This window comes from Otolemur garnettii, unplaced genomic scaffold (assembly GCF_000181295.1).
Source record: "Otolemur garnettii isolate 467f Iridium unplaced genomic scaffold, OtoGar3 scaffold00089, whole genome shotgun sequence".
In the NCBI taxonomy this organism is placed as follows: Eukaryota; Metazoa; Chordata; class Mammalia; order Primates; family Galagidae; genus Otolemur; species Otolemur garnettii.
The window spans coordinates 1,441,064-1,464,674 of NW_003852484.1; the positions used below are offsets into that span (position 1 = coordinate 1,441,064).

A 23,611-nucleotide genomic window follows, 5' to 3' on the forward strand; every position below is an offset into this window, starting at 1 on the left:
GCATGGAAAAAGGAAAAGTAAAGTGGAAATAGATATATCTTGCAAACTTTAGTTAAAATAAAGCTGATGTCATATTTTAATATCAGACAAATTAGGCTTGAGTGCAAAAAGTATTGTGAGATATAAAGAGAACATTTCATGATAATAAAAGGGTCAGTTCAATAAAAATAACAATTCTGTAATTGTAAGGCAAAATTTGACATAATTACCAGGAGAAATATAGTAATCTTCATGATAGATAGAGATTTTAATACAACTCTCTTGGTATAAAATTGATAGCAACCAGCATGCAAAAGAATTCAGTATAGATAGACTAGATTTTAACATCTTGACCTAATTGATATACATAGAAAATTATAGTCAATATGGCAAAATATCTAAAGATCTGTAAAACTAATGTCTTTATGTTAAGTGCATGAGAAATATTTCCCAAAATAAATTACATGCTTGGATTTAAAAAAAAAAAAAAAGAGTTTGAATAAACAGAAGTGCTTAGTCATTAAACATAAATGACATTTCATGGCCTTTGATCAATCAACTGTGTAGTTCTTCTGGGTGACTATTTACACCTCTGTTAGGGAATATTTGGGAGTCATGTTTGTCCAGCAGAAATGGATATGTGGATCTTTGGAGCTTTTCCATTTCCTACCAGCTGCCCCTCCATTGTCTCCCATCTGCCCAGCTCTACAATTCTCCTTCTCCAGGCTCTGCCATTCTCCTTCTCTAGGTTTAAATGCCTCTCCATGTGCAGAGCGACCTGTCAGTCAAGGACATCAGAGTCACTGGGCCAGGAGTCAAGCAAGAGACCTGAGTTCTTGTCCCAGGTCTGGCACTCAAGAAGTAACTTAACCGTATCATGCCTCTGTTTCCTTACCTGTAAAACGTGGGAGTTGATCTAACAATCTCAGACATTCCATCTGAGTAAGCAGTGTCAGTTCCAGGAGAACAGGAGCACAGCCTGCAGCACTGCCTGCACTACCCATGCATCTCAATATCTCCTCCTGGCTCTGCTTACTGCACTGTACTGTGAAGACCAAGGCTGGAGCTGGACCCCCTGAGTTCTTCAGCTTTCTGGTGAAGGGCAGGGATCAGCTGTCCTTCTCCCCTTCAGCCCCTTCCCCTGGGCTGAGCTGTCCAGACCATCCAGTTTCCCTGGCTAGAGGTAATTTTACTAATAATTTGAGTTTGATGAGTATCTTCTTAAATCCCTACATTAAAACTGCCTTATTAAATTTAAATCCCCATATGTGTGGCAGTGCTATTATTATTATTATTATCATTATTGAAAATATGGCATGTCTGAGATAGAAACACAATCTACCCTGCGGAATGTGACACGCTGCCTGCAGCAGGGTCTGTTGCATCATCTGCACCACCCTGCTTCCCCTTAAAGCTTTTCCTCCCATCATTTTGGTTGCAAACAGGAAATTAATTAAATTCCAGAAAAATCTCACCAACTCCAAAGCCCTCTATATCGACACCCTGCCCCAGTTTTGTTACCTACAAAATTCTCTCTTTTCTTGTTTCATTCCTAAGTCATTAGCTGGAGATCACAGGATGGAGGGCCACTTCTTCTCAGGCCTTGTCTCCTGCTGTGAAATGCTGAAGCAGAGTCACTCCCTGAGAGAAATACTAGGCAGACTCTTGAAAGTCTTCAGCTCTGCCTAAAGGGCTCCCACTCTGAACCTGGCTACAAAAACATGCACAGTTGCTTACAAAATACTGATAGCTTTCTATTTAAAAACTCAGCTAAATTTTTCTCTTTAAATGAGGTTTCTTATGTGGTAAATTCTGAAAAAAAGATACTGTTTTTTCTAGAAATAGTCATTTGATGCAAGCTATCATTTTGATAACTTTAAGCTCTGTGTTGAGGGCTGATTCTAAGAGAAACTCATTGCTAAAAGAGTACATTATTTGAATCCCATTTATTTTGCTCCTAAAAGCAGGGATGAACTTTACACTCTATGGTCACAGGCTGCCACCCAGAATCTGCAACTACCTCCATAGGTTACTAGAGAGAACATAAAGCATCCAGCAAGTTGCCTGGCACATAACCAATAGCACGATGAATGTCATATCTTTTCCCTTTTTCACTTCAGCAAATTGGCATTAACTCCTCAAGTTAAATGCAAACCAAATCAAAGTGTTAGTAAAAAGTATAAGAAAAAGAAAATCCATCAATTTTTCCAACAAGAGGCAAAATAAGTAGTTGAAATTCCCATTGTAATTCACAGAGAGCATACAACAATGTTCCCTACTATACCCTACTATAGCTGCCTGCCACCCTACATGCCATATACCCTGCAGATACTTTCCCCTCTAGGGACCTTTTTCTTTCTTTCTTTTTTTTTTTTTTTTATTTCAGGTTAATGTGAGAGTACAAACAACCAGGTCACAATATTTAAATTTGTTAGGTAGAATTCCATCTTGTAATTATGCCCATACTCAAAAGGTGTGCCATATACCCCTACATTGTGCCCATTAAGTGGGAGGACCCCAATCTCCCTTCCCTTCCTTGTTCCCCCTCCAGAGTCTTACTCTGTAGCCCTGGGTAGAGTGCTGTGGCATCATAGCTCACACCAACCTCAAACTCCTGGGCTGAAGTGATCTTCCTGCCTCAGCCTCCTGAGTAGCTGGGACAATGGGCACCCATCACAGTGCCCAGTTTGTTTTTCTATTTTAGTGGAGATTGAATCTTGCTCTTGCTCAGACTGGTCTTGAGCTCCTGAGTTCAGACAATTCACCCACCTCAGCCTCTCCGATTGCTAGGATTACAGGTGTGAGCCACCATACCCAGGCTCCTACTAGGAACACTGAGTTGCATACAAGTTTTTGCTTGACCCAGAGAGATCAGGGGATTCAGAATCAGCCAGTAACTCACTTTTTTGAGCCATGCTCTTTCAACATAGTGGTCTTCCATACCTTAAGTTAGAAAAATAGAGGTCTCTGTTCTTATGATAGCCTCTTGGGACACCTTCACTACGTTGGCATGTGTTAGCCACTTCCAAAGACCCAGAAGTGAGAACACCTTGTCCTCGTACAAGAGGACTGATCCAACTGTATTACAAATATGGCAGAATCCTCCTCCCCCTGCTGGGCATGGGGGCAGTCCTTTACTTTGTGGTCTAGGGGCAACGTGACTTTTCTCAACCTCCAAAGAAGCAGAGGAAAGCATCAAAGAGTTATTTCATCTTTGCAAGGAATGAGTCCTAAGCACAGGGTTCAATCCCATTCCAGTTAATGGGGCTTTTTAATCATTATTATGTTGTTGTTGTAGTTTTGGCCAGGGCCAGGTTTGAACCTGCCACCCTTGGTATATGGGGCCGGCACCCTACCCACTGAGCCACAGGTGCCTGACTTTAATCATTATTATGAAAATAAAAGTTGAGATCTGCCTGTCAGGTCATCAAAGGAGGTGAGGCATAACTACCACTTATGGGACACTTTCCCTAAAGGAGCTCGGTCCTCTTGACAAGCCCTCAAGACCTTGACTCTCCAAATCCAAAAGTCAAGGAAGGGAGGCCAGGCAAACAACTGGCCCAGGGACAAGTTACTCAGCAAAATCATCAGGTCAAACAAAAATATTAAATAAAAAAGCTAATACAAAATACATAAACAGTATTACCTCAACTGAGAAAATATTATGCATACCAAGGATGCACACCCAAATGTTAACAGTTATTGAATGATTATTTTGTACCAGGCACAATGGTAGGGACTTTAGGGTGTTTTCCTCATCTTTATTCCCTTATATGTGGAAAAAAAAATTTTTAAAAACCACTTTTTGGCATTTTTTTAATAATCAGAGGGAAAGTTTTAAAACTATACAGAAGAAAGTCTCCCTCTTCCCTGAAGTTAATGATCAAAATAACTGTGTATAACAGAGCTAGGAAATTGATGCTCAACCTGCTACTTCTAGTCAACTCATTCTTTTTATTGAGGAACAAAGGTTGCTCAGTATTTTTAATTTTAATAGATTTGGGTTTTAAAAAAATTTTTTAGAGATGGCATCTTGCTATGTTGCCCAGGCTAGACTCAAACTCCTGGCCTCAAGCAATCCTCTCATCTCCACCTCCCAAGTAGCTGGGATTACAGCTACACATACCAACATGACAAGCTAGATTTGGTATTTTTAATTTAAATTTCAAAATTATTTTAATGTATTGCTAATAGATTTGGCCAGTTTTCACTGCATCAAAGCTGGAATTACTCAAATTTCCCCATCTCTTTACACTTTGATAAAATTATTTTTTAAAAGTAAAGTATTGACTATAATTTCCATATAATGAAATTGGATGGGCTTTAATAAACAATACTGGTTTTATAAGGAAATAATATAAAACCATTTTATTTAAGATTTTTGGGAGCCAAGATTATGTAATAATCTTATTTTACTGTCAGGAAAAAAAAAAACCCAAACATCTCTTGAATCTACCTAGTAGGTACTTAAAAATGTTTGTTAAATCAATCAAGGGACAGATTCAAGGTTATAAAGGAAAAGAAAGAATAGGATTAGAATCCAGGCCTCTTGATTCCACTCTGCACAATCTCTCTGCTTATTGCTACCTTTTCCTTGTGTACTGCAGCTTATATTAATTAAAGTTTTTATTTTGTCACACTCAGAGAGCCTGAGGAGTATTTGCAGATTCCCCATACGCTTTTGGAGAATTTATGAGTAACATTCATTATCAGTAAGAAAATAAAGAGATTGTGCCAAAGCAATGGAAAAAACTCAGCCTCACTTCCTTTCTCCAGCTTAATAATACCATATGTATTACTTACTTCTTTGCCAGTACCAAACTCATTCTGGGTCCTAAAACTGTTAAATCATTAGTTTATGATTAATTAGTTTAACATTACCATGTAAACCTGCTGATCCCACCTCGAAACATATGGACACCGGCATAGTAACATCTGGAATAAGAACTGTCCATGCTTGAAACTATACTACAATAGCTACGATATGTGATGAGCTCTAAAGGAAACCTCCAATTTCTGCCTCCCATAAACCACAGGGTACCCTCTGGGGGGCCAAATGGGGCAGCTGATGGATGACTATCTGATCAGGTCTGGCTGAACAGTAGGTCAAACCATGTGGAAGCCATCTGTCACTGTCAAGTGGAGAGAGAAAAGGAGCAGGAATAGCCCTGGTGCTCAGCAAAGATAACATTGGCTCAGGAGTCCTTCTGTCCCTCTGGCCTGGCTATAGCAATGTTTCCTCCAGCAATTGCTTTACAAACCATTAAGCAGCCATGAAAACAAGCATCTGGCCATATGTCCAAGGGCCACAGGAAATAAAACCCAGGAACAGGTTTAAGAAAAAGAGAAGCTTCTCTCTCTCCCTCTCCTTCCTCAGCTTTGAGTAAAACAGAAACCCCCTGGAGGGGTGAGAATCTCTGTGAGGCATCCTTGAATTGAAAGGTCAGAGAAGGGTGGGTACAGCTGGAATCAGATTCAGGGACACCAACAAGGAAAGTGATAGAAAACAATGCAGCTCTTTTGGTTAAGATGCAGCAATTTTAGGCTGCTTAAAGGTTAAAATCAGAGGATATAAGATATCAGGGAAATACATTCATTAGTATTTTATCCCTTAGCTGTTTCTTTTATAGGGCCTGACTACTCAGTGTTTGGTCTGTGGCACCATCATAACCTGGGTGCTGGTTAGAAATGCAGAATTTCAGGTCCCTCCCCAACCTTCTGAAACAGAATCTGCATTTTAACAAGATTGTCCTCCTACCCCCATAAGATGCACATTAACCTTTTAGAAGATCTGCAGGTGGAACTTTGAGGAGCTGTCCCAAACAAGAATTATTTCATCTAGCACTGCTGGCCCTGACAAGGAGAATAACTGAACATTTGCCAAACATAACATTGAGCCAAATGTCGTGCCTAAAATACATGACCATATTTCATCCCTACACCATCCCTGGCAAGGGCACAGTCATAATCCTCTGTTTACAGATGAAGTGGTAAGGCTCTGAGAAATTTAAATAACTTGCCAAAGGCCACACAGCTAGAAAGAAAATATAGAGCTCAGTTAGGCCTAGTACCCAAGCTCTTACCCACCATGATGTTTTACCTTGCCCTACATTTAAAAGCAATTGGGCTTGCCCAGGAAGTACCCCGAGGGAGAGGGGAAATGATGAAGAGAAATTTTTCCCAAAGAGTCTGAAAATCATATCCCAGAGAAATAGAGTCCCTGGAGAGAGAATTTAATAAAAATGTTTTCATTTGTGAAGCTTCCCCATTGGATCCCTGACTTGCCCTTGTAATTCCCAAATTAGCCCAGCTCCAGAACGGGCATGAGCCTGGCAGCCTACTCTTGTTCTCTCCCTCCTTGAAGCAATAATCTCCACCAACAAACCTGAGGACAGTCACCTTAGGGAACAGCACTTTGTCCTTACAGAACCACAGTAAAGCTCAGGATTAAGGCAACACTTTGCTCCCTTAATCAATATCTGGACTTCTTGCTGGAGTCTTAACTCTTTTATCCTATATATTTATTCATCTATTCATTAATTCAACAATGCAAGGCATTGTACAAGTAGCAAACAAGAGAGAAAAAATTCCTATGCTTGCAGAACTTATGTTGTATTAGGAGAGTCAGACAATAAACTAATAAATAAGAAAATAAAAAATTAACTAATAAATATTTACTATATATTTATTTTGGTGCTATATAAAATACAGCTGGGAAAAGGAGAGAGTGTGATGGGGTTGGAGAAGGCTTCTGGAAGTGACACCTGTCCTTGACCCTGGATGAAATGAGAGGATGAGTAGTGTAGCTGCACAGAGGAGGTGGTTCCAGGTAGAGGGGGAGCAGGGGCAAAGGCCATGAGGCAGGAATGACTTTGGTGGGTCAAGAAACAGCAAGAAGCCCAAGGGGAAGATAAGTCAGTTGTAGAGGCTGAGATGTGAGAGGGACCTGGACTTTCATCCTGTGAAGGATGGGAAGACATTAAGCATTTTAGCAGAGAAGTGACATAATGTCATGTAGGTCACCTTCTGGCAGGATGACTCAGGCTGTTGTGTTGAGAATGGAATAAGACAGACCAGACAGGAGCTATTGCACCATTCCAGGTAGGAGCTATGGCAGCTTGGACTAGGGTGGTAACAGGGAAGGAGGTGACACAAGGCCAGATTTTGGATATCTTTGGGGGATAGAGTTAAAAGGACTTGATAGAGGAAACCCCTTGATTTCTTCCTCACATCCAGGCCTCTGACTATGTTGAACTCTGACCTCTGCTTTTTTGTACTACTCCTTTCCCATCTAACGACCTGGTCCTGACCTCTTATACCTCTTGGATATCCTGGCCTGCAAACATCTCGTCTGTTATGTCCTTGATCAGTCTCTGTCCCTCATCTGGCGCTCCTGGCCATCTACAACCCACATCCCAGAGTGGGATAAACAATGTTGCTTTTTATCATCAAAAGTTTGCATTTGTGCCCTCCTGTACAGTGTTAAGACTTTTTATGTACATTATCTCATCTGACACACTAGGTTTCGCAGACCATTTCATGCCTTTCATTCAACTCCAGGAGACTTCAAAGAAAGGTTTAAGTCAGCTTTGGCTGAATTTCAGACAAATTAACTGCCTGACACCTGCAGACCAGACAGAGAGGCAGTGGCTGCAGATGAATAAGAGGTTGGACAATCAAGTTGGCAAATTCATCCCAGAAAAAGTGCTACTTGTACCTCATTGCTACAGTCACCCCTGAAGTACTCCCCTGGGCCATCTGGTGACCATAGTAACATTTAGCAGTGAGATATATAGCACTTTTTCTAGGATGAGTTTGCAAAATTAATTGTCAGACCTCATACAATGACAGTTCTGATGGCCATTCCAGAAAATGAGTTCCCAAATGGCTTTGAAGGGTGGACTATGTGCTGGTGTCCATTCATAGCTTCTCAAGGGTAGTACCTTGAAGGGGACCATAGTGATATTCAGCAATGAGATATGTAGCACTTTTTCTAGGATTGTTAATTTTCGAGTTTGTAAACTGAATTGTCTGACCTCGTATAAGTGTAAGGTAAACTGAACTATAAGGCTCATGGGGCAAACACCAAGGGCATAGCAAATAAGCTGGGGGAAAAGCTACATTCTGACAAGAGGGCCCCAGAGAACAGTGGACTGAAGCCAGAAAAGAGAGTACCAGGGCTATGAGCACCAAACCAGGAGTGAAAGAGGAGGGAACTCTGGGACCTTCAGGGGCATGAGTGCCCAAGAGAGATGGCTGAGTCGTTCAGCTTCAACCATGAATCAGAAACCTGAATCATCAGCCAAGCCCTGCGGGACAGCTCTGAGAAGTCTTGCAGAAAGGACCTAGGCCAGGTGACTGGGCAGCAGGTAAGGGGAGCCAGCATTGTACAGTAGAGCAATACTGAGAAGTAGGCCAAAGTCAAGGGACTTCCCTCTGTGAAAAGGAGCCAATTCCCAAATATGGGTGATGAGAGACAGTGAATAAAGGCAAATGAAGCATCTGGAGATTTGGGGGGGGAATAAAAGACAGGTCTTCTTTCTCCCTGGATACTCCTGACTTTAGAAGAAAGTCCTCCACTCCCAACTCCAGAGGCTAATTACTCAGTAGCTTTAGAGTTTGACCCCGGAGCTAATGTCAATTGGCTTACTTCCTTCACCCTGGACTGTTGGTGATTCTTAACCTGGTTTTCAACCCTATAAGGATTTTTTGGGTCCTACCACAATACAGTTAAATCACAGTCTAAGGCAGTGAGGCCCACATGTGGTGTTTTTTAAAAGCTTTCCAGGTGACTCCAGTGGGCAGCCAGAGTGAAGGACTACTGCCTTAATACTCGCACTAGTTTCAGTAGAGCTGAGTTCGAAACACACTCCTCTCTCCTGTGGGGCTAGTTTAATGTTGACAATGGTGCCAAAAGCAAGGGTCATAAATAGATCCTGAGCAGATCAGAAAATAAAATTAAATCCTCCTACTGAGTTGGAAGAAAAGGAAAGTCCTACCCACCAGGCTGTGGAGATACAAACACTGAATCCTGTTCAAGTGACTGGTAAGAACAGGTCTATCTGGGGATACCTGCAGCACTTTAAGATCACAGGTGTCCCTAAAAGGGCTGCCTCAGGAACCCCAGTGTCAACAGCAATCAGTGGATTGAAATTACTCTTGCCAGAGAGGGGCACTTATTAGGGGCTTTACTTCCTTCTTTTGGATTACAATCTCAGAAACAAAGATATTTGGGGTTAGGAAGAACTTGAAAGAACATCCAGTTTAGCAGTTCCTGGATGCTACTGTGTACCACCTGGGGACCTTATATATACCCCAGCTCCCAGGACCATATCCTTATGGAAACAAGTGCTCTCATTCACCTTCTTAGTGGTGGTTCAGCTTCTGCTAGAGTCTCACCCTATCCAGCTCCTAAAAAAGTAAAGGCCTAACTTTGCCAGTTCTGGATCCTTGCTACCCAAATTCTGTTCAAGGTTAGTGGCAGATGCTACAGCATGCTTAATATCCTTATTCATTCAATAAATATTTATTAGGCACTTACTAGGTATCAGGCATTGTTACAGGTTCTAGGGATACAGCTATGACTGAAGCAGATAAAGCTCTGCTCTTAGGAGCTTATATTTGAAGGGCAAAAGTCTCTTTGCATTAGGTATATGAATTTGAAGATAACTAAATCCCAAGCTCTTTGGAGATAGCTTTGTGTTTTGGGACTCTTGCTGTTTTCAGGATTTGGTAAAGGGCACAGAAAATATAAACATCAAAATTTTGTTGAATGTACAAATGAGTGGCTGCTGAGAGATGCACACAGACTGACCTACCTCAGCTTCACCAACACCATCAAGGTTGATGTCCATGTTCCATCATGGCTATTCTCTTTAACGTTTAAGAAAAGTTATATCTTAAAGAGAGTTAGAACCCACTTACAAACCCTCACTCTCCATTTTTCTTCTTTGTTACATTTCTTAAAAGCAGTTTTTCATTTAAAGTATGTAATTCAGTGGTTTTATTAGTATCTAGTACACTCCCTTATCTCTCCCTTCCATCCCAGCTACAGACAACCACTACTTTCTGTCTCTAAAGGTTTGCATATTCTGAACTTTTCATATGAATGGAACCATACGACAGGTGGTAGTTGGTGACTGGTTTCTTCAACTTCTTTAACTGGCAAAATGTTTTCAGAGTTCATCCATGTTGTAGCACACAGCAGCATTTCATTCCTTGTTATGGCCAAATAAATAATATTCCATTATATGTATATATCATATTTTGTTCACCATCAGTTTATGGACATTCAGGTTGTCCCCATCTTTTGGCTATTATGAATAATGTTGCTATAAACATTTTTACACAAGATATAGATCTTTTCTGTGGACAAAATGTTTTAATTTCTCTTGAGTACACACCTAGGAGTTGAATCACTAGGTCATACAGCAACTCCATAGTTAACTGAGGAACTGACAGACTATATTACAATGAGGTCACACCATTTTACACTCCTGTCATCCATGTATGAGGGCTCTGACTATTCCATGTCCTTGCCAACATTTGTTATTATCGGAAATTTTGAATGTAGTCATCTTAGTAGGTGTGAAGTGGTATTTCATCGTGGATTTGATTTACATTTTTCTGATGACTAAAGATGTCAAGCATCTTTTCATGTGCATATTGACCCCTTGTATATCTTCTCTGAGGAAATGTCTACTCAGATCCTTTGTCCATTTTGATTGAGTTATGTTTTTTTATTGAGTTGTAAAAATTCTTTAAATATTTCAGATACAAGTTCCTTGTCAGATAATTTGCAAATATTTTCTGATTTTGTGATTTGTCTTTGTACTTTCTTAATTTATCTTTTGATGCATTAAAGTTTTTGATTTTGATGAAATCCAATTTACCTATTTGTAATTTAATGTAAGGTAAGGATTCCACATCATTCTTTTACATGTGACTCTAGTTGTCTCAGCACTATTTGTTGAAAAGACAGTTCTTTTCACATTGAGTGGTATTGGCACTGTTGTCAAAAAGCAGTTGACCACAGACACATGGGTTTATTTATGGACTCTAAATTGTATCCCACTGATCTATATGTCATTATGCCAGTACCATATTGTCTTTGTAATAAGTATTAAAATTGTACAGTGTGATTCTTCCAGCTTTGTTCCTTACCAAGATTATTTTGGCTGTTCTGGGTCCTTGAAATTCCATATTAATTTTAGAATCAGTTTGTAAATTTCTACAATGAAGCTAGCTAGGATTCTGACAGAGATATACTGAATTTGTAGATTAATTTGGGGAGTACTACCATCTTAACATTAAATCTTCTAATCAATGAATATGAAATGTTTTTTCATTTACATATGTCTTTAATTTCTTTCAACAGTGTTTTCAAGTTTTCAGAGTATAAATTTTATACTTCATTTATTAAATTTATTCCCAGCTATTTTACTCTTTATGTATTATAAATGTGAATTTCATTTTCATATTGCTCATTGTAAGTATGTGAGAATACAATTGATTTTTGTATATTGATTTTGTATCCTGCAACCTTGCTGAACTCATTAGTTCCTACAGTTTTTTTTTTTACTGGATTTTCCATATACAAGATTGTGACACCTGACAATATAGACAGCTTTACTTATTTATTTCTAATTTGGATGCCTCATTTCTTTTTCCTGAATAATTATCCTGGATAGATAGATGTTCCAATACTGAATAGAAGTGGCAAGATTGTCCTTATCTTGGTCCTAATCTTATCCAGTCTTTCACCATTAAGTATAATGTTAGCTGTGAGTTTTTCCGAGATGGCCCTCTATCAGGTTGAGGAAGTTCTCTTCTATTCATAGTTTGTTGAGTGATTTTGTTATTAATTGGTGTTGGATTTTGTCCAGTGTTTCTTCTGGTTCTATGGAGATAATCATGTGATTTGGGGGGTTTATTCTACAGATGTTAAACCAAACACATAATTCTAGGATGATTCCCACTTATGATAACAAGTAACTCTACATGTTGTTGGATGTAGTTTGACAGTATTTGGGGGAATTTTTGCATCCATATTTATAAGAGATACCAGTCTATAATTTTCTATTTTTTTAATTAATTATTTCAAAATATTATGGGAGTACACACATTTTGGTCAAATAGTTTGCTTTTGAAATTTTAAATCAAAGTTATAGTTGTGCCCCTTTCCCCAGAAAGTGTACAATGTACCCACTGAGTAGGAATTTACCCAACCCCATCTCTCTACCTCCCACCCTCTTCCATTTCACTGAATTTTGCTTTCATACACACACAACTGTGCTGATCAACTAGTTCCTATTTAGTACTGAGTACGTGTGGTATATGTTTTTTCATTTTTGCAATAACTTGACTTAGGAGAATGGTCTCCAATACATCCAGGTTGTTACAAAAGATACTAGATTGTCATCTTTTTTTAAATGGCTGCATAGTATTTCATGGTATACATACACCACATTTTATGATCCATTCATAAATTGAGGGGCACTTTGATTTCTTCCACATCTTTACAATTATGTATTGTGCTATAGTTTTCTTTTTTGGCATGATGGCTTTAGATTAGGCTTTCAGGGTATCAGGGTAATACTGGCATCTTAGGATGAGCTAAGATGTGTTCTCTCTTCTTCTAGCCTTTGTAAAAGCTTGCAAAAAATTAGTATAGAATTAGTATTAATTCTTCTTTAAATGTTTGGCAGAATTCAGTGGTGAAGCCAAATTAGCCTGGCCTTTTCTTTGAGAATATTTCTTTGATTACTAATTCAGTCTCTTTATTTGTTATAGGTCTATTCAGATTATCCTTTTTTTTTTTCTTGAATCAGAATCAACTGTGTATATCTTTCTAGGAATTTGTCCACTCCATCTAAGTAATCTAATTTATTGACTTACAATTATTTGTAGTATTCCTTTATAATCTTTTTCATTTCTATAAGGTCAGTAGTAATGCCCCTTCTTTCATTTCTGAGTCTAGTAAATTTTTTCTTGGTCATTACAGCTAAAGATTTACCAATTTTGTTGATGTTTTCAACAAATCAGCTTGTGGTTTCACTGAATTCTCTATTGTTTTCTGTTCCTCAGTTCCTTAATTTCCATTTGAATATTATTTCTCTTCTTCTGCTGGCTCTAGGTTTAGTCTGCTATTCTTTTTCCAGTTTATAAAGTGGAAGTTTGGTTTATTAATTTGAGATCTTTTTTCTTTTTTAATACAAGCACTTACAACTATAATTTTTTCTCTAAGGACTGTTTTAGCTACATCCTGTAAGTTTTAGTACAGGATGTCTTCATTTTTATTCATCTCAAAGCATTTCCCATTCCTCTCTTCAAGCCACTGAATATTTAGGAGTGTGTTATTAATTTCTATATATTTTGAAATTCTGTTACTGATTTCTAATTTCATTGCACATGGTCACAGAATATATTATTTCTATCCTTTTTATTTATTCATGTATTTTTTGTCCTAGCATATGATCTATTATGGAGTGTGGTTTGTGAAGTGGCAAGACCCCCACAGCTCAGGAGGTACTTTCAAGGAACAACCCCCAAACTGCTTCACCTCCTTTCCTAAAACTGTAGTCCTTTCTCTTTGTTCCCTCCGCCAGAAAGTATATAGCCTTCTCTCTTCACCCATATACTAATACTTCCCCTCACCCTTGTAGGATGAAAATATTCCCCACTAATCCCACTCTGGTTTGTTTATTCTTCTTGCTGGCCCGTGAAAATCTACCTTGGTTTATCATGCTCTTGAGAAGAAAGTAGAGCCTACTATTTGGGAGTAGAATGCTCTATTGATATCTTACAGGTTAATCTGGGTTAGTAGACTTCTGTTTCTTTGTTCAAGTCTTCTATTTTCTCACTGCACTTTTGCTGATTACTTCTATTCATCATTTGAAATGGGGTATAAACATCTCTATTATGGTTGGACTATATTCCTCCCTTTATTTCTGTCAGCTTTTTTTAAAATTTATTTTGATACTCTTTGAAAGGTACATATTTGCTTATAATCATTACATCTTCTTGACAGAGTGACTTTTTATCATTAAAAATGTCCCTCTTAATTTCTAGTAACATTTTTTTAAAGTCCACATAAAAGTCTGTTATTAGCATAGCCGTTCCAGCTTTCTAGTTCCTGTTTTCATGACCCATCTATTCTTATCCTTTTGCTTTCAACCTGTTTGTATCTTTGAATCTTAAGTTTGCTTCCCATAGACAGCATACAGTTGGATCCTGTTTTTAAGATCCAGTCTAACAACCTCTACCTTCGATTGTATTAATTCTTCATGTTTAGTGTCATTATTGTTTGATTTATATCTGCCATTTTACTTTTGTCTGTATGTTACACGTTGTTGTTTATACCTCTACTATTCTCATACTGCTTTCTTTTCCATAAGTAAATATTTTCTAATGTAGCATTTGAATATCTTTATTGATTTTTCACTATATTTTTAGAGTCATTTTCTTATCTATTATTCTAGGACTTACCATATATACTTTAACTTCTCAGAATCAGCTTCTGCTGTATAACAACTTAATTCCAGTGAAACATAAAATGTACTCCTATAGAATCTTTATTCTCTTTCCTTACTTTTTGTGATTATTGATATTTTATAGCTCTAAATTTCCTTTATTTCTTTTTTATAATTTCCATCTTTTTACTAATATTCTGTTTGATGGGACACTGACATCACACATGATATTTTTTCTTCAATCATGGTTTCCTTTATGTTTTTATGAATATATTTATCATGACAAATTTGAAGTATTTGTCAAATTTAACATCTGGTTGCTCTCACAGGCAGTTTCAGTTGGCTTTTTTTTTTTCTGATATGTACTTTTTATCTTTTATTTTTCCTGGTCATACTTTCCTGTTCCTTGGCATGTGTTGAGATTCTTTTGTCAAAAATTAGGTATTTTTAGATAATACGTTGTAGTAACTCTGGGTACTGGTCCTCTGCTTCCGGGAGTTGCTACTGTTATTTGTTTGCTTATTTGTGTAATGACTAATTATTTTAGTGATTCCTACCCACCTCCACAGTAGGAAGCTCTGATGTTGCTCCTTGGAGGTACAACCTTGGGTATGCCTACAAGCATCCAGGGATGACAATGGCTCTGGCAGAGCTCTCTTTTACTTTCTCTTTCTTTGACCACACCAGATATTATTTAGATTCCACTAATTTCCAGCTGATTGTTCTATATAGGGCATAAATTGTTCCAAGTCTTAGCAAATCAAATTAGAGAATCTTTAAAGGGATATTTTCTGAAGTCAGTGCTTGAGACTTTTTCTAGACCAAGCAGGTCCTTTTCCCTGCTTCTTTTTGGCAAACTAGCTGGCCTAAAGTTTAGCCTATATCTTCAATGAATCTACCCATCTTCTTCCAACTGCCTTTCATCAGATTTTCCCTAAGCACATTTTTGAAAGTAGCTTGAACTTTTTCACTCTCTGTTGCAAATGAAATCAGCTCCTCTGGTGAAAAATTTGGAGTTCTCTTTTTATCGTTTGTTTCTTACACAGAACTAAAATCTCCAGCCATGGCTATAGAGCTGGAGTTGGAGACAATGATGTGCTTTCCTGAGTGACATCCCTATTTTAGAAGCTGAACACTCAGTGGAGCAGGGCCTCAGTTCTTCTTGGTTTGCCTTCCCTAGCATGGAACTTGTGCCTAAGAGCAATGGGGCATTGCACCACCCATGGTACAGATGCTGTTCCATGAGTGAGGACCAAGCAGAAAAAGGGAATCCTCACCTGTAGGCCACACTCTCCCAGAACTTAGCCTGGGGGCAGGATAAGAAATATCCCATCTAGGAAGATAGTATCCTTCAACTGGGAGCTGAGAGGGAAAGGGACCCTGTATTCTTGGTTGCAGCAGCCTGGAGTAGAGCCGAGCTGGAAGGGGAAAGGAAGAGAGTATGTGGGTCTTGGTTCAAATACCACTGTTCTTAGTGAGTTTTAGGATTTTCCTGAATGTTTTTCATTTGCTGTATGCACCTATGCTGTATTTCCAGAGACTACATGGTTGTTTTAAAATAATTTTCATTAGTTTCAATGGAAAACAGGTCTGTAGAGCTCTTCATGCTGTCATGCTCATAGTAGACTGTCCTTCATAACTTGTGATGCTTTAGATACTATTTTATGCATACAAATCTTCACAGAACAACAGTTCTCTAACTTTAATGTGTACATAAATCACCTGGGGAACTCATTTAGAATGCAGATTCCTAGAGTCCTACTCCCAGAGATTATGATTTTTCTAAACCTGGGGTGGAAGTCAAAGAGATATCTGCATTTTTAGCAAGTTCTCTACATGATTCTTTGGGAAAAGAATATGCTAAAAAGACTAATGCATACCAGATAAAACTCATTTCTTCTTTTTTTAAACAGGTTCCATATCTACTAAGGGGCTTTGCAGTTATAGAAGGACCAAACTTTGGCTACTTAAACATTACAATAGCAATAGAGTATATGTGTGTGTGTGTATGTGTGTACACATGTGCATGAGCACACAGTACATGTTTACACCAAAATCTAGAAATTCTGTTCTTATAGGAAGTGCTGTTCATTTAGAGGTGGGAAAGTGCTATAAAGCAATAGTTTGGGGATGCCAAGAATAAAGATGACAGAGGCCTCTGGGCAAGGTTTCTCAGACAGGAATTATGAGACCTCCTGCTTCAGAATCTTTATTTCTCTTGCACTAGATCTGATTTTTCCTTGGTGCTATCATCTGTAACAGTGGTCTTAAGATATGTGTGCATGTGTGTGTGCATGCATGTGTATAGGTTTTATCTATGTTTCCATCCTCATAATTTTTATAGGCCCTGTTACAGTCTTTTCTTATAATGTTGGTTGGTTTAGGCCTCAGAAACAGTCCTTAGGAAACAGAATCTCTCTGAACTTCTCCTGTCCTTCTTTCTCCTGGACTCTAATGTTCCTCTGCCTTTCTGACTGTGGGTCATAAGATTCTTATTACAGAGAGGGGCCCACTATATACCTTGGAGGAAGGAATGTGGACATAATGAAGCTTCCATAAAAACCCAAGAGGACTGGATTCAGGAAGCTTCTGGATATCTGGAGGATAGTGCACCTGATGAGGGGACAGAAGCTCCACACCCTTTCCCCATATATGCATCTCTTCTGCTGTATCCTTTGTAAAATCCTTCATGATAAATCGGTAAACATGTTTCCCTGAGTTGTGAGCTACTTTAGCAGATTAGACCCAAGGAGGGGTTTGTGGGAATTCACAAGTTCCAGAGGTCTGGACTTACAACTGATACCTAAAGGGGGACAATTTTGGGGACTGAGCCCTCAGTCTGTGGGATCTGATGCTATTTCTAGGTAGATAGTGTCAGAATTGAATTGGAGGACACCCAGCTGGTGTCAGATATAGAAATGATTGCTTGTTTGTTAGTGGGGAGAAACCTGCTCCCTGACATTTGGTCACAGAAATCTTCTATGTGGATGACTGTGGTGTGAGAGCAAAGGAAAAACACAGTTTGAGTTTTTCTAAATAGTAACCTTCACTCAAAACAAAGAGAGAACACCATAGTTTGTGGGGCAATTGGTCTGATTTGCACACTGTCAAGTGGCAGTATCTGCCTCTGGTGAGCAAATTAATAGGATTAAAGCAGCTATCAAGCATGCTGCTGCAGAGAGGACCCCTGTAGCCCAGACGCATGTTGTTATCACTATGGTGAATAGTCGTAATCATAGAAAATGAACATTTCATGTTTTAAAACTCTAGACAGAAGCCATTAGCAATTTTCCCCCCAAAGAACCAGCTAATTAAAATTGTAAATATGGTTGTGTTATGTTTGTGTGTACTCCTGTGAGTATCTCATGAAGAGCCAGAACATAGATGGCTATGAGACTGTTCTGTGCCTATTACAACCCGCTTTCATTTCCATCTGCCCACACTCCCAATAGAGAAGGTGGCCACATTCAGAGGAAGGGGAATTTATCAGAAAGGCTTCCACAACAGAAGGCAGAACTAAGAAAAAGGAGGGCCCCAGAGAACTCAGGAAACCTGGCTTTCTGAGGCACTGCAAGAAGCCAGAGAATATTCTCCTACTGGGTTTAGTAGGTGGGTTGTTGTTGTTATTGCTATTATTACTGAAGGTCAGGAGGATGGAATTCCGCAAGGGGAATTTTAAAAAACAATGTATGACCAAAATCTAAAGATTAACCAATTTTAAATTTTTCCTGTCAGAGCAGGGTATCACTCCCACACTCTTGGTATATTAGTATTTGATGGCCTCTATTGGTACCAATTCACAGATAAAATTTAGGAAATTTGATTTTATTTTCATGATTTGATGATATGCATTTATTTCTCTGTGACACAAACGGAATTGTATCCTCTCCCAAATTTATATGTCCATGCTCATGCTTTAACCCCCAATTCCTCAGAATGTGGCTGCAAAGATAGAATCTTTAAAGAGGTGATTAAGTTCAAATGAGGCCACTAGGACGGGAGCTAATCCACTCTGACTGGTGTCCATATAAAAAGAAGAGATTACAGAGAGATACCAGGGCTGTATGCCACCCAAGAAAAGTCCCTGCTACTCAGAAGGTAGCTGAATGCAAACCAAGGAGGGGGCTTCAAGAGAAACTAGACCTGCCAGTACCCTGATTTTGGATTTCAAGCCTCCAGACCTGTAAGCGAATAAATTTCTGGTCTGTGGTATTGTTACAGCAGCCCTTGCAAACTATTAATAATACTCAGCAACAGTCACTTGAGCTAAAGTTGGGTTTTAAACCAGTGTATAAACACATGACACATGAAAACAAAACTTAACAGGTAAGTCATTTTCATTTACAAAACAATATACCTAGGACTTCTTTAAACTTTAAATTCTTTGGTACCTAGTAAATTCACAGGCCATTAATTACTGTTGAAGAATGAACAATGAGCCTTAAATCAATGCTGATTATTGACTGAGAAAATAAGATCTGACACACCCATCTAAATTGGGCCCTTTTACTACACTCTGTCACAACATTCCTTATTCTCCAATCAGACTTAGCAGTTTGTAATTTGTGAGAGCTATACTTAGCATGTCTCTGCAGTGGACTCTCCATGGGATATGATCATCTCTGTTTTGTTCACCACTATATGATCAACATCCAGCACAATGTATGATCCTTAATTATTTGTTGAGTGAGTGAATTAATAAATTATGAGGTTCTTAGGATCTTAAATTGGAGAGGTTGGTTAATAGGCTTTAGGATTCCCCTGAATTGCGTGAAACTGCCTGAAAAAATTTTGTTCACACGTAGAAAACTGTGGGTCTTTCTCTGGAGAGAGGACCCACAACCTTCACTAGATTTCAAAGGGATCTGTGACCTCCCTGAAACATAAGGTATCACTGGCCTATTTCAGTGGTAAGACAAGATTTAATACCAAAGAACTCACGTGTAGCTTAAAACAAAGGATGCTATATTTACATTTACACACAGTGCTTGAGGGGACAGTGTATGTATATGTGTGTATAATTTCCAAGAACTGAAACACCTCAGTGAATTTACAGAATAATCCACATTCCTACTGCCCCTAAGTAACTGATCATTCCTATAGTCACTGGGCTCTAGCAATAGCCGCTGGCATCCATCAACTGGGCCAGAAAAAGAAGTCTGTAATTCCATCCTTTCCCCCTGCTTGGGATGGTGACATCCTGCTTTGCACAAAGTTTCTTTTAATAACAAACCTGTAAGCCTCCTGTTTAACAAAGGCACCAAGCTGTGTTTATGATGCACAGGTGCCCAGGCAATTTGATATAGCAACCATGGGATTTCCCTTCTCTCACCCCACAGCCAGAGAAGAAATCCCGCCTAATCAGGCTAAGGAGGCCTCAAAGTGCTGTGTGCATTCTCAGCAGGGGTTGGCTCCAAGATGGGCTAGAACATGTTAACTGGCTGTGGTATGGTAAATCTCTTCCCTCTCTCCCAGTTCCTGAAGATACTTCCCTTCAATAAATTTCTTCCCTCGTTTTTGCCCTAAAAATGGAGACTTTAATAGTAAATCTGTCAGAGCAAAGGTTTTCAGTGTGTCATTAATTCTCCATTATCCACAGAAACACAGAAAAGCATACCTGCAGATAATTCAAAGCAAAAGGCTCTGTTTAACTTTGTAGTTCATTATTTGGTGGCTGCTTTAACACCCTAATTATATTTGTCTTTGTTTCTTATTCAAATGAGTTTGTCTGCCTTAGGGCCAGGCAGTTGGGTGAAGTGAAGATTCCTGCACAGAATTTGTAAAACTCACCAGAGGAAATCCACAAGGCACACAAATAATCAAACTATATTTGAGTTCATGTTCTAAATCACCTGAGATCAACTGCTTTGCTCCTCTGTGACTAAAGTGAGCCAGAGATGAGAACTAACTTTCTCCAGTGGAAACTACTTCAAAGAGAATGAGCCTTGATATTTAAATAAAGACACAAAACTATGTTGTGACCAAAATGGATAACACAATAAATGTTGATGAATTCCCTGCCTGGTCTCACAACCTATTCTGCAGCCAGAGAGATCGTTCTACACCAATGGTTCTCAACCTTCCTAATGCTGCGACCCTAACTCTAATTTTGCTACTGTTATGAATCATAATGTAAATATCTGATATGCAGGATGGTCTTAGGCAACCCCTGTGAAAGGGTTGTTTGACCCACGGGTTGAGAACCGCTGTTCTATACAAATCTCAGGATATCATCTCTGCCTAACACCCTTCTGTGGCTCTCTGTGCTAGTCATAGGGCTGTTCACAACAATCCCATTCTCTTCTTGCCAACATATGATGTCCCCAAACACAAGTTAGATATGGTCATGTCATTGGCATTGGTCAATAAGATGTGAGCAGACATGTCATGTCTAGTAGAAGGTTTCAGAGTATGTGTTCCTGGCTACACATTTTGTCTGGCAAGGCAACTAGCACTATGTGAGATGGTAGCTGCTTCATCAACCCTGGTCTTTGGGTAAGGCTACTTCCCACAAGCTAGTGATAGGTGTGTGTTAGGGGCAAGAAAGAAATTTGTTGTTTTAAACTACTGAGATTGTAAGGATTTTGTTAACTCATCATATCTCTATTACTGTACATACCAAGCTACACCATCATTGTGTAAGTTTTTCTCTAACTAGACACTGAATGACGGGAAGCCAGAATTATTTCTTCTACAGTGTGTTAACTCCAATGCACAGATATACTTTAAAAAAACCTCATAGAAAATTAAATTCTCTTCCTCTGGCCTGTGTGGCTCCTCATGTTCATGTTTTTCTAACATTTGACTCCTCTCAACATCACCAGCTGCAATGAAGGTGTCTTTGGCTTTCAGATATATGGGGAATAGTGGACCTATTCTTCTGAACCACAGTGCAAGTAGGAAGAACTCCTTGGGGGAGGGAGATATGCTGAGGCATACATAGGCTACAGGAGTTAGAAATACAGTGAGTTCAAGGAACAGATGGGATTTTGAAATAAAGTCTTAGAGCAACCATGCAGAGAAGAAATGTATCCCCAAGTTAAGCTTATGAGGGATATTAGTTGTCATCTGGATTAGACTCTTAGGTCCTTGTCACTATCCTAATACCAGCATTTACTGAGGACTTACTCTGCACCAGGCATACTTCCAATTGCTTTACAATTAACTCATTGAATCTTCACAACAACTTGATAGCTACTATATCATTTCTGTTTCATAGACGAAGAACAAGGGTAGAGAGGAAAAGTAAGTTCCATCTGGCCACCCAGCTAGCAGATAGCATCTCCTTAGACACTCTCCATCATGGGGAGCTCACTAACCCCCACTGCATCCCACCCACCTTCACTGCCTGAGCCACGTCCTGCGTCCCCTCAAACTGCCATCCCCTGAACAGTTCTGCCTCTTACACCAACATAAAGCAATTCTACTCTTTTGAGTCAGCCCTTAAAATATTTGCAAGCATCAATCATGTGCCCCTTGGGGTTTCTCTTCCTCAGTCAAAACAGCCCCAGTTCACTCAACTGTTTCCAGTGTGCCAGAGCTTGAGGCCCCTCACCATCCCTGATTAGTGACTCACATGTGTTAGGGATCAAAAAATGTCAGTTAAGTCAGTGAAGTGAAACTGGTGACTTGCCCTTCTAAGTCTTGAGCTGAGCTGGTACCTTCTACAACCCTGAGCACATTCCTCTCATGGTGTGAAGCAGAGTTTAGAGGCAGAAATGGGGCCACAATCTGCTGCAGGAGCAGCTGGCTGGCCACATGCCCTCCACAGTCCCCATGCTGGCTATAGAATGCTACACAGTCTACAGGTTCAGAGCTCCTAGTGCTTAGTTGGAAGACAGTTTCTGCCCCTTGTCCTCATCCCAACTCTCCTGCCCCCAGAGGCAGTCTGAGAACAGCCCCTCACTCACCATGGAGTTCATGGCGAAGTGGTTGTGCTGCGTCTGGAGGTCTAGGGCATGCTGGTAGCTGACTCCAATCTCCGTGTGGCTCTGGAGGAATAACTCCTTGTTGTGGCTTATCCAGTCGAACATCTAGAGGGGATAAGAAGGCGCAGAGTAATAAGAGGGTTTGGGGTCTGCCAGTGCAAAACTTTCACAGCTACTGGAAGGAAACATACCCTCCTGCTGTTGCCCAGGGAGAAACAGTTATTGCTCTCAGAGTTTTCACAGGGCTGGGCCACAGCCTAGGTCCTCAGAAGAGGCCCCCCCACTTTTAGCATAGAACCCACCGGCAGCCTCTATTTTGATCTATGCAACCTAAGGGAAGAAGAGAAAACAAGACAGAGAATGGAAAAAAGACTAGTTGTCTCTGTCTGCCCCTTCAGAAAGCCTCAAAAAGACTTTGTTCTCCAATGCTTGATTTAGGAATGGGTGCTGAGGAGACAAGCTGGGAGGCTTAATCTATGCCTCACAGCAAAGTAGAACTGGCAAATTCTGCTGGGGAGCTGCAGGAGAATCCTCACGCACCCTGTCCCATTTATACAATGTCCAGCCATATACAGTGTTGAACTGGTTCTGAACAGAAATCAACTTTTGAGGGAACTCCACAACCTCACAATTCTAGAGTTTCTGCTATAATCTACTGGGAGTCAGAGAGAATTGTAAGGCTAGAGTAAGCACTGCCTGGCAGTGGCACAGTGGGCCTTAAGCCATTTTCCTCCTCCAAGCTCTGCACCCTTGTTTTCGTGTAGGTATCCACCCCTCCTTCCAGCCTACCCTCTTCAAGGGGAGCTGACCAGGCAGACCCTGGCTCTTCAAGACACCAGACTAAGCAAGCCAACTATTACATGACATTTCCCAATCAATGAGACTGTCTCAGAAATGAGAATGTAATCCAATTCAGTACATTCAAAACGTAAGGGAAAGTTTGCAGGAAACTTCTGAGAAAACAGACTCCTAGTTATTTAAATATGGCTTTTCTCCCTCTGATACTGCTATAAGTGGCCATGATGTCAAATTGCTGTAGTCATTCTTCCGTCAGCCAGTGGGTAGGGAAAGAGTGGGGCAAGGACAACTGTAAAAACCAGGCAGGGCCCTGACTGAGCCCTGCCTGATGGCCACCTTCTTTCTGGATTTCCTTAGGACCTGCGCCAAGAAATCTCTCTATTAGTCAAACCAGTTTAAGTTAGGTTTTCTGTAATTTTCTGCCCAAAGCAGTCA

The 23,611-nt window shown here is 39.7% G+C and overlaps 1 protein-coding gene across 1 annotated transcript in view; it reads right to left on the reverse strand.

The window, feature by feature from the left end:
* The window catches only part of LOC100954950 (kalirin RhoGEF kinase), a 512,376-nt gene that overhangs the window by 218,593 nt on the left and 270,172 nt on the right, over positions 1-23,611 (reverse strand). The window contains exon 6 of the mRNA XM_023516322.1: positions 22,361-22,483. Coding sequence (XP_023372090.1) covers positions 22,361-22,483 — 123 coding nt within the window. The remainder of the gene's footprint in view (positions 1-22,360; positions 22,484-23,611) is intronic.